Source organism: Coregonus clupeaformis, chromosome 40 (assembly GCF_020615455.1).
Source record: "Coregonus clupeaformis isolate EN_2021a chromosome 40, ASM2061545v1, whole genome shotgun sequence".
NCBI classification, from domain to species: domain Eukaryota; kingdom Metazoa; phylum Chordata; class Actinopteri; order Salmoniformes; family Salmonidae; genus Coregonus; species Coregonus clupeaformis.
This window is the reverse complement of record NC_059231.1, coordinates 25,902,892-25,915,342: the sequence shown is the minus strand read 5'-3', so window position 1 is coordinate 25,915,342 and position 12,451 is coordinate 25,902,892. Positions and strand designations below refer to the sequence as shown.

Genomic DNA, 12,451 nt, shown 5'->3' with positions numbered 1-12,451 from the left:
TTGGGAGAGCAAAACTAATTTACTAATTTAAGTGTTCAAACACACACACACAGTTTGCCTAAGGCACAAAGTTCTGTGCTCTTTGGAATCTGAATCTTTCAGCAGTCTATTTATAAAGGCAGAGAAAGAGAGAGGTGTGTTTGAGGGCAATGGAAATAAGGAAAAAAGGAAAGATAGAGGGATAGAGGGATACGGAATATGTTCCGGGATTCATCCAATGGCATTGAGGAGTATACCACCTCAGTCACCGGCTTCATCAATAAGTGCATCGACGACGTCATCCCCACAGTGACCGTACGTACATTTCCCAACCAGATGCCATGGATTACAGGCAACATCCGCACCGAGCTAAAGGCTAGAGCTGCCGCTTTTAAGCAGCGGGACACTAATCCGGACACTTAAAAGGAATCCCGCTATGCCCTCTGACGAATCATCAAACAGGCAAAGCGTCAATACAGGACAAAGATTGAATCCTACTACACCGGCTCTGACATGCGTCGGATGTGGCAGGGCTTGAAAAATATTATGGACTACAAAGGGAAACCCAGCTGCGAGCTGCCCAGTGACGCGAGCCTACCAGACGAGCTAAATGCCTTTTATGCTCGCTTCGAGACAAGCAACACTGAAGCATGCATGAGAGCACCAGCTGTTCTGGACGACTGTGTGATCACGCTCTCGGTAGCCGATGTGAGCAAGACCTTTAAACAGGTCAACATTCACAAAGCCACAGGGCCAGACGGATTACCAGGACGTGTACTCAAAGCATGCACGGACCAACTGGCAAGTGTCTTCACTGACACTTTCAACCTCTCCCTGACCGAGTCTGTAATACCTACATGTTTCAAACAGACCACCATAGTCCCTGTGCACAAGAAAACAAAGGTAACCTGCCTAAATGATTACCGCCCCGTAGCACTAACGTCGGTAGTCATGAAGTGCTTTGAAAGGCTGGTCATGGCTCACATCAACACCATCATGCTGGAAACCCTAGACCCACTCCAATTCGCAAACCGCCCCAACAGATCCACAGATGACGCAATCTCAATCGCACTCAACACTGCCCTTTCCCACCTGGACAAAAGGAACACCTATGTGAGAATGATGTTCATTGACTACAGCTCAGCGTTCAACACCATAGTGCCCACAAAGCTCATCACTAAGCTAAGGACCCTGGGAATAAACACCTCCCTCTGCAACTGGATCCTGGACTTCCTGATGGGCCGCCCCAGGTGGTAACAACACATCTGCCATGCTGATCCTCAACCATGGGGCCCTCAGGGGTGCATGCTTAGTCCCCTCCTGTACTCCCTGTTCACCCACGACTATGTGGCCAAGCACGACTCCAACACCATCATTAAGTTTGCTGACGAAACAACAGTGGTAGGACTGATCACCGACAACGATGAGACAGCCTATAGGGAGGATGTCAGAGACCTGGCAGTGTGGTGCCAGGACAAGAACCTCTCCCTCAATGTAGGCAAGACAAAGTAGCTGATCGTGGACTATAGGAAAAGTAGGGCCGAACAGGCCCCCATTAACATCGACAGGGCTGAAGCGGAGCGGGTCAAGAGTTTCAAGTTCCTTAGTGTCCACATCACCAACGAACGGTCATGGTCCAAACACACCAGGACAGTTGTGAACAGGGCACGACAACACATTTTCCCCCTCAGGAGACTGAAAATATTTGGCATGGGTCCCCAGATCCTCTAAAAGTTCTACAGCTACACCATCAAGAGCATCCTGACTGGTTGCATCACCACCTGGTATGGCAACTGCTCGGCATCTGACCGTAAGGCGCTACAGAGAGTAGTGCGTACGGCCCAGTACATCACTGGGGCTAAGCTTCCTGACATCCAGGACCTACAGTGGGGGAAAAAAGTATTTAGTCAGCCACCAATTGTGCAAGTTCTCCCACTTAAAAAGATGAGAGAGGCCTGTAATTTTCATCATAGGTACACGTCAACTATGACAGACAAATTGAGAGAAAAAAAATCCAGAAAATCACATTGTAGGATTTTTTATGAATTTATTTGCAAATTATGGTGGAAAATAAGTATTTGGTCACCTACAAACAAGCAAGATTTCTGGCTCTCACAGACCTGTAACTTATCAGTATAAAAGACACCTGTCCACAACCTCAAACAGTCACACTCCAAACTCCACTATGGCCAAGACCAAAGAGCTGTCAAAGGACACCAGAAACAAAATTGTAGACCTGCACCAGGCTGGGAAGACTGAATCTGCAATAGGTAAGCAGCTTGGTTTGAAGAAATCAACTGTGGGAGCAATTATTAGGAAATGGAAGACATACAAGACCACTGATAATCTCCCTCGATCTGGGGCTCCACGCAAGATCTCACCCCGTGGGGTCAAAATGATCACAAGAACGGTGAGCAAAAATCCCAGAACCACACGGGGGGACCTAGTGAATGACCTGCAGAGAGCTGGGACCATTTTACATTTACATTTTAGTCATTTAGCAGACGTTCTTATCCAGAGCGACTTACAGGAGCATTTAGGGTTAAGTGCCTTGCTTAAGGGCACATCGACAGATTTTTCACCTAGTCGGCCCGGGGATTAGAACCAGCGACCTTTCGGTTACTGGCACAACGCTCTTACCCACTAAGCTACCTGCCACCCTTGGCATGGGTCCCCAGCTACCTGCCACGACCAAAGTAACAAAGCCTACCATCAGTAACACACTACGCCGCCAGGGACTCAAATCCTGCAGTGGCAGACGTGTCCCCCTGCTTAAGACAGTACATGTCCAGGCCCGTCTGAAGTTTGCTAGAGTGCATTTGGATGATCCAGAAGAGGATTGGGAGAATGTCATATGGTCAGATGAAACCAAAATAGAACTTTTTGGTAAAAACTCAACTCGTCATGTTTGGAGGACAAAGAATGCTGAGTTGCATCCAAAGAACACCATACCTACTGTGAAGCATGGGGGTGGAAACATCATGATTTGGGGCTGTTTTTCTGCAAAGGGACCAGGACGACTGATCCGTGTAAAGGAAAGAATGAATGGGGCCATGTATCGTGAGATTTTGAGTGAAAACCTCCTTCCATCAGCAAGGGCATTGAAGATGAAACGTGGCTGGGTCTTTCAGCATGACAATGATCCCAAACACACCGCCCGGGAACCGAAGGAGTGGCTTCGTAAGAAGCATTTCAAGGTCCTGGAGTGGCCTAGCCAGTCTCCAGATCTCAACCCCCATAGAAAATCTTTGGAGGGAGTTGAAAGTCTGTGTTGCCCAGCGACAGCCCCAAAACATCACTGCTCTAGAGGAGATCTGCATGGAGGAATGGGCCAAAATACCAGCAACAGTGTGTGAAAACCTTGTGAAGACTTACAGAAAACGTTTGACCTGTGTCATTGCCAACAAAGGGTATATAACAAAGTATTGAGAAACTTTTGTTATTGACCAAATACTTATTTTCCACCATAATTTGCAAATAAATTCATTAAAAATCCTACAATGTGATTTTCTGATTTTTTTTTTCTCATTTTGTCTGTCATAGTTGACGTTTACCTATGATGAAAATTACAGGCCTCTCTACTAGGCGGTGTCAGAGGAAAGCCCGAAAAATTGTCAAAGACTCCAGTCACCCAAGTCATAGACTGTTCTCTGTGCTACCACACGGCAAGTGGTACCGGAGCGCCAAGTCTTGGTCCAAAAGGCTCCTTAACAGCTTCTACCCCCAAGCCATAAGACTGCTGAACAATTAATCAAATGGCCACCCAGACTATTTACATTGACCCCCCTTGGTTTTCACACTGCTGCTACTCACGGTTTATTATCTATGCATAGTCACTTTACAAATGACCTCGACTAACCTGTACACCCGCACATTGACCCCCTGTATATAGTCTCGTTATTGATATGCAATTTTCTTGTTTTACTTTTTGATTAGATTTTTTAAAACTTTAGTTTATTTAGTAAATATTTTCTTAACTATTTATTGAACTGCATTGTTGGTTAAGGGCTTGTAAGTAAGCATTTCACGGTAAGGTCTACACCGGTTGTATTCGGCGCATGTGACAAATACAATTAGATTTGATAAGGGTGAAAGTAAGAGCTTATTCTCATCGAAGAGAGTTGAAGTAGAGGTATCGGGACAACATTTATATTTACATAATATGTACATACACTTTTCAATTTACATTAGCAACGGAAATTTCACGAGCTGAGAGAGGGTTCGGGTGACGTTCTTGCTTCGACACTCAAATGTACCCTAAATGTCACAGTTGCCACTAGCCAGTAGGCTAATGGCCCTGCTACACTACAGCCATCGGGCGTCCAGCATTGCCATCAGCCATTGAGGGAATGCTTCCTAGTGAATATGCCTGCATATGGCCTCGACTATACACCACTGGTTATTTTACTAAGATTTATGAAGTCAAGAAGCTACTAGCTAGCAGAAACTCTAGCTAGCTAGCTACATTGACTATGTTCACAATGTAAACAAAAACAACTTGTGTAATTAGAGAATAATTTAGTACAACCACTAGCAACAATGTAATGAGTAGTTTTGTGAAAACTGGACCAAAGCTATTGTACTTATGCATAATCGATGAATATGGTATAGTAGGGGAAATATAATAAAGACGCTCTTCCCCTCTGCTCCTCTCAGCTCTCAAATAACGCGATCTTTGTAGCAGGTCGAACGTCACATTGACTAGACGCTGATGGCGACGCAACGCGACGCGTATAGTGTAACTGAAGTGGAAGCATGCAAACTATTCAAATAGCTAGCTATGCAAGCAACGTTTCATGCATCTACCATATTACAGTCTTGATTAATGCAACAAAACCATATTACACTCTTAAATAATGCAACAATTCACAAGCATGTGCAGACATTTAAATGGTTTATTTTCTCATCCATATACTCATTTAGCTGCAAGACAATAACCCAGCCAATGTGGCACAGCTGCTAGCTAGCTAGCTAACGTTAGCTAACAACATTTGCTTCATCAGGTAACTTCCAGTGTAACAGTGTTGCTTCCGTCCCTCTCCTCGCCCCTACCTGGGCTTGAACCAGGGACCCTCTGCACACATCGACAACAGTCACCCTCGAAGCACCGTTTCCCGTCGCTCCACAAAAGCTGCGGCCCTTGCAGAGCAAGGGAAACAACTACTTCAAGGTCTCAGAGCGAGTGACGTCACCGATTGAAACGCTACTAGTGCGCACCGCTAACTAGCTAGCCATTTCACACCGGTTACACCAGCATAGTGAAAATGAACGTTTACCCTTCTCATACGAATATAAAGTACAGTAACGTTATCATAATGTGTCATACATATTATACAGAGCTAGGTAGAAAGCTAAACAAAATGTTAGTTCACAAAATAACTTACTAGCTAAGTTAGATAACTAGTTAGCTGAATCATAGCTAGATTGCTTTTCGGCCTACCTGTACCTACCGGCAAACAATGCTTCATTTCATCAATATCATGCAAATCATTACATGAAAATAAGCAAATTGCGCCTGAAAAGGTTAATTCACTGGGCAGTTGATGCTTACGTTCCTGCTCGCTTTTGCATTTAAATGAATTACAGTGTTCTGAGATTCCCTTAAAGCTACAGCATCAATTTCTGAGATTCCGTCTTTTACTGCAATTTCTGATAAAAACTCAGTAAAACAAGTCTCTAATATTAAGAAAATGCCTATATATTTCAGCTGTTTCAAAAACATTGCTCTGTTATTTATACTGTAGGAGTGATGGGCTCAATGAGACAATTTTGTTTACACTGCCCTGCTTGGAAGGGGGCGACTGTCAGACAAAAGTCGTGGGCGACCTCCGGAGGTAGCGGTCGAGACATGAAAAGTTTGCAAGTTTACATTACAGTAAAACTGCATCCTGCACTCTGGATATTTTTCGATACCTCTGGAGAATTTCCTTGAACTCTTGTCAATATAAAAAGGGCCTAAAGGTGAGAGGATAGGAGTGGAAGCCAAAAGTGTGACTGGACATAAGATAGGGATGGAACCAGACATGCTTAAAATGCTGAAAAAGACACACACTGTCTCGACAATGACAATCTCTGGTTTGTGTGTGTGTTACCTGTTGATGAGGGGGAACAGAGACACCAGGAGATAAACGGATGGATACCACTTCAACGGCTTTATCTCCTCAGCCAAAGACACCTGGAGCGACAGAGAGAGAGTTTAAATAAATACTTCAGACACACTATTTCAGAGGAGTGATAGATAAAGTCTAGATTGGAGACTGACTGACAGTTGGCCATTTCCTATGGGAAAGAGAAAGAGAGAAAGAGAGATAGAGAGCCATCTCCCTGCCCAACATCAAAAGTGCCAACAGAAGAGGTTCTGTCTCGTGTCAGCACCACCTGGTATTTCATATACGTGTGCGCGCACACACGCACACGCGCACACGCACACACACACACACACACACACACACACACACACACACACACACACACACACACACACACACACACACACACACACACACACACACACACACACACACACACACACACACACACACACACACACACACACACACACACACACACACACACACACACACACACAGTTTTGTATCGCTATCCTTGTGGGTACCAAAGAATTGATTCCCATCCAAAATCCTATTTTCCCTAACTCCTAACCCTAACCTTAAGCCTAACCATAACCCCAAACCCATACCTAACCCTTACTCCTAACCCTAACCGTAACGTCTAACCTTAACCTTAATTCTAACCCTAACCCTAATTGCAACCCTTAAACCTAACCTCTAAGCCTAAAATAGCATTTTTCCTTGTGGGGACCGGCAAAATGTCCCCACTTGTTCGACTTTGTGAGGACTTCTGGTACCCACGAGGATAGTTAAACAAAAAAACACACACACATGCACACACACACACACACACACCGTTGCGTTCCTCTGTGTGAGATCAGACAGGGAGAAAAGGTGTGAAAATGTGTGGGGAAGACAAAAACAAACAGAATCTATGTTTGTTTATACTTAGTATAGTTTATAGTATATGTGTGCCAATTGTTCCTTTAATGAAAAATCAGTGTTTCCACGTGAACTAAAAAAAGAGAAGTAGAGCCACAGCTGACAAGGAATTTTTAATTACACTGCCTATAAAATCAAATAAATGAAATTAACATGATTAAAACTAACAAAATACTGATTTCATGAATTCTAAACTTTGATATAAATGGCAAGGGTTTGGAAGTTCTGTGGTGGAAAGCTTTGACACACACACACACACTATTTCAGAGGAGTGAAAGTCTAGATTTTGTATACACAGGAGACTGACAGTTGGCCATTTCCTATGGGAAAGCGAGAGAGAGAGAGAGCGAGAGAGAGGAGAGAGAGAAAGATAGAAAGATAGAGAGAGAGCCAAATCCCTGCCCGACATCAAAAGTGCCAACACAAGAGGTTCTGTCTTGTGTCAGCACCACCTGGTGTTTCACATACGTGTGCATACACACACCACACACACACACACACACACACAGTTTTGTATCCCTATCCTTGTGGGGACCAAATAATTGATTCCCATCCCAAATCCTATTTTCCCTAACTCTAAATCTAACCCTAACCTAACCATAACCTCAACCTCAACCATAACCTTAACCCCAAACCCACACCTGACCCTAACTCCTAACCCTAAACCTAACCGTAACTCCTAACCCTAACCTTAATTCTAACCCTACCCGAATTCTAACCCTAAAATAGCATTTGTCCTTGTGTCTGAATTTTCCTTGTTTTACTATCCTTGTGAGGACTTCTGGTACCCACAAGGATAGTTAAACAAAAACACACACAGGGAGAAAGGGAGAAAATGTGTGTGAAAATGTGTGGGGAAGACAAAAACAAACAGAATCTATGTTGGTTTACACTTAGTATAGTTTATAGTATATGTGTGCCAATTGTTCCTTTAATTAGAAAATCAGTGTTTCCACGTGAACTAAATAAAGAGAAGTAGAGCCACTTCAGATCGGAAAAGGAATTTTAAATTACACAGCCTATAAAATCAAATAAATTATATTAACATGATAACATTAACATTATTTTAAAAAATGCTATAAATGGTAAGGGATTGGAAGTTCCATGGTGGAAAGCTTTGACAGTACGTTATTAAATTCCTTGTAGACGGTAGTGAGGACTGTAGCAGCCGGAAGCAGACCAGGCCCAGAATCGATTTGCTGCTGAATTGCTTTTTTTCTCCTAAGCACGCGGGGAGTCTGGCCAGCGCCCCTCCTCTCTCTATTTCTCTCTCTACCTCTCCCTTTCTTTTTCTCTCGATCTACAAGAACACACACACACTGATTGACTAACACACACACACACACACACACACACACTCACTCCCTCCACCACGAGGCAGACCCACGAGCCTCCAGACTCCTCCGACCAGGCTAAAAATTAATTACTCACTAGAAAGACCCCGAGGCGTGCTCGCACTAACGCACGCCTTTTAAACAATTCAAATGAAAATCATGAGAGCCCCCCGGTGGTATTTCATCTCGCCTGTGTGTGTGATCTCGTTGGTGGGGGATTTTGGAGAAAAGGCTTCTAAGCTCCCACCGCGTTGCGGTACATTTCCTGCATAAATAAATGAAATGGGGGTTTAGCTGTTTAGGGCTCGATTCAATCAGATCCGCTTTAGCCAACATCAGCATAGCGGTTGTTTTGGCGGTGTCGGAGGTGGAACTGCGTTAGAGCCATCATATCGACAAGTGGTTCCTGGCCTTATACCTAAAGCGGACATTGCCAATGGCTGCACAGAGTCGCATTAAATTAAATCCCATGCAGCCTTGTTTACAAGTTCAAACACTGGAATGTGAGATGTAATCTACACCTCCATTAGGATGATAGAAATCCTCATTATTTAGTTGAATGATTTTTACATTTGACCGTAATTATTTCTATATAGCCTACACTTTCCCGTTTTGAACTTCTAACAGGAGTGGGGCGGGTGTGGCTTCGTGACAATGATTGCAAGAGCAGCCGCTCACCGATTTGACGGCTCCAACGCAGTTCCACCTCCGACACCGCCAGAACATCCGCAATGCGGGTGTCTGCTATCGCCGGTTAATGGTTGATCTGATTGAAAACAGGCAACTTAGTCAATGCGAAAAATATCTTCCATGTGTGTGGTGTTTTTAATCACAGCTCTGCCGTGTCAGAGGCCTGGTGCTCCTTGGGAGTGGAGGATAATGAAACAGTAATTACGCGCATGGCTGAGGGTCTGATGGCTCTCCATTAATGACGCACATTAGCCACAGTAATGGGTAAATCCATTTGAATTCAATCACTTTTTGATAGCACCCCTTTTGATTTGAACAAAACCTCCATACATATTTGCCCATTGTAGAGGTGCTCAGAAAGTGACTTTTTGGACCTGAATGCCAAAACATTAAAGAGATAAAGGTGCTCAAAATTGACACATTTTGCATATCCCACCATACCATAAAACATCCATGTCTTCATCACTGGAAAATATAAAACAGTTGAGATCGATATAATATGATTTGTAAGTTTAATTTTAATTGTATTCCCTTTTTAGTACATTTATCAGCCAAAACATGACACCCACCAAGACTCAAGAGCATGTTGCGTCTCAACCGATGGTGGCCACAACACACAAACCACAGATTATGTAAAGTATGGTCTAAGCTACACCATATGCAAATACGCGTTGTTAGATAATTGACATTAAAAGTCAAACAATATCATCATTTGTATTCACATTTTTTGTTGAGAAATTATACAATATTTGGACCACCTGTGTGTCAGCTTCCAAATTATATCAAACTCAGCCGTTTATATATTCCAGTAATGAAGACATGGATGTCTAACGGTATGCAAAATGGGTCAACTTTGAGCACCTCTATCTCCTGAATGTTTTGGCATTCAGGTCCAAAAAGTCACTTTCTGGCCACTTCTTCCATGGGCAAACATGTATTGAAAGTTTTGTTTAAATCAAAAAGGGATGCTGTCAAAATGTGATTGAATTCATATGGATTTACCCTAATAAGAGCTTCTCTCTCTCTGCCTTCACCCTCCTCTCTCTCTACCACATATGGAGCACAGAGAGCCATTGTAAAGATTCACAGAAGGAGGAAGAGGAAATATATATACAGGAAGATGTATGGTGAACTCTGTCTGCCCAGAACAATGCACACAAACATACTTTATTTTAAGGAAACACACAGACAGACACACACAGGCAAAATCACAAACAAACATACGCATACAAACACACGTGTGCACACATACAGTACCAGTCAAAAGTTTGGACACACCTACTCATTCAAGGGTTTTTATTGATTTTTACTATTTTCTACATTGTAGAATAATAGTGAAGACATCAAAACTATGATACGAAATAACACATATGGAATCATGTAGTAACCAAAAAAGTGTTACACAAATGACAGCTTTGCACACTCTTGGCATTATCTCAACCAGCTTCATGAGGTAGTCACCTGGTATGCATTTCAATTAACAGGTGTGCCTTCTTAAAAGTTAATTTGTGGAATTTCTTTCCTTCTTAATGCGGTTAAGCCAATCAGTTGTGTTGTGACAAGGTAGGGGTGGTATACAGAAGATAGCCCTATTTGGTAAAAGACCAACTCCATATTATGGCAAGAACAGCTCAAATAAGCAAAGAGAAACGACAGTCCATCATTACTTTAAGAGATGAAGGTCAGTCAATCCGTAAAATATCAAGAACTTTGAAAGTTTCTTCAAGTGCAGTCGTAAAAACCATCAAGCGCTATGATGAAACTGGCTCTCATGAGGACCGCCACCGGAAAGGAAGACCCAGAGTTACCTCTGCTGAAGAGGATAGGTTCATTAGAGTTACCAGCCTCAGATATTGCAGCCCAAATAAAAACATCACAGAGTTCAAGTAACAGACACATATCAACATCAACTGTTCAGAGGAGACTGCGTGAATCAGGCCATTGTCGATTGCTGCAAAGAAACCACTACTAAAGCACACCAATAAGAAGAAGAGACTTGCTTGGGCCTAGAAACACAAGCAATGGACATTAGACCGGTGGAAATCTGAAAATTAGAGATTTTTGGTTTCAACCGCCGTGTCTTTGTGAGACGCGGAGTACGTGAACGGATGTTCTCTGCATGTGTGGTTCCCACCGTGAAGCATGGAGGAGGAGGTGTGATGTGTGGGGGTGCTTTGCTGGCGACACTGTCTGTGATTTATTTAGAATTCAAGGCACACTTAACTAGCATGGCTACCACAGCATTCTGCAGTGATACACCATCCCATTTGGTTTGCGCTTAGTGGGACTACTATCATTTGTTTTTCAACAGGACAATGACCCAAAACACACCTCCAGGCTGTGTAAGGGCTATTTGACCAAGAAGGAGAGTGATGGAGTGCTGCATAAGATGGTTTGGGATGAGTTGGACCACAGAGTGAAGGAAAAGCAGCCAACAAGTGCTCAGCATATGTGGGAAATCCTTCAAGACTTTTGGGAAAGCATTCCTCATGAAGCTGGTTGAGAGAATGCCAAGAGTCTGCAAAGCTGTCATCAAGGCAAAGGGGGGCTACTTAGAATATATGTTGATTTGTTTAACACTTTTTTGGTTAGTACATGATTCCATATGTGTTATTTCATAGTTTTGATGTCTTCACTATTATTCTACAATGTAGAAAATAGAAAAATAAAGAAAAACCCTGGAATGAGTAGGTGTGTCCAAACTTTTGACTGGTACTTTACACATACAGTAGCTGTGTTCGTGACAGTAGGCAGAGCTACTGCTGAACAGTAAATAAACACCCATTAAAGAAAAAGAACAAGCTTCCCAATGTTTTCATTCTGAGAGCACTGTGTGTGTGCGTGTGCGTTTGTCCGCTCTTTCAAATGCCCTCCGTCTCACTTGTCTGACCTGTGTGTGGGGTGTAGCCTACGTTTGTTGTGGACCTTGCATCTACGTGTGTGTGTGTGCCCCCCAGACACAGCACTGCGATTCAAGTCTCTGATAACCACCGTATTAGCCAAGTATGAATGTTGCCACGAGAGAGAGAGTGAACGGGAGAGAGTGAAAGAGACAGCAAAACAGAGCCAGAGAGAAAGACACAAGGGAGAGGTGGAGGAGGAGAGACATATGGAGTGAGTAAGAGAAAAAAATAGAGCGAGAGAGAAATAACACACACTCACAAACAAGTGTGAGATACAAGAGAAACGGGAGAGGGAGAAGAAGTAGGAGGGAGACACAGAGCAAAAAAAGAAAGAAAATAGAACAAGAGAGAGAGGAAAAGAGAGAGAGAGAGACAGAGGGAGATGAGAGTGACTAGAGTAGAGTGAGGGAAATGGCCACAGGCAGCAGTTTGAGACACCCAGCAGGGACTCTGGTTTACACCTGCTGACACACACACATACATACACACACACACACACGCACACACACACGCACACACACACAGACACGAA

The 12,451-nt window shown here is 43.4% G+C and overlaps 1 protein-coding gene across 4 annotated transcripts in view; it reads right to left on the bottom strand.

The window, feature by feature from the left end:
- si:dkey-100n23.5 (cyclic AMP receptor-like protein A) overlaps window positions 1-12,451 on the bottom strand; it is a 95,443-nt gene that overhangs the window by 41,508 nt on the left and 41,484 nt on the right. For all 4 annotated transcript variants that reach the window (XM_041883161.2, XM_041883160.2, XM_041883163.2 and 1 more), the window contains exon 11: window positions 6,072-6,154. In XM_041883161.2, coding sequence (XP_041739095.1) covers window positions 6,072-6,154 — 83 coding nt within the window. The remainder of the gene's footprint in view (window positions 1-6,071; window positions 6,155-12,451) is intronic.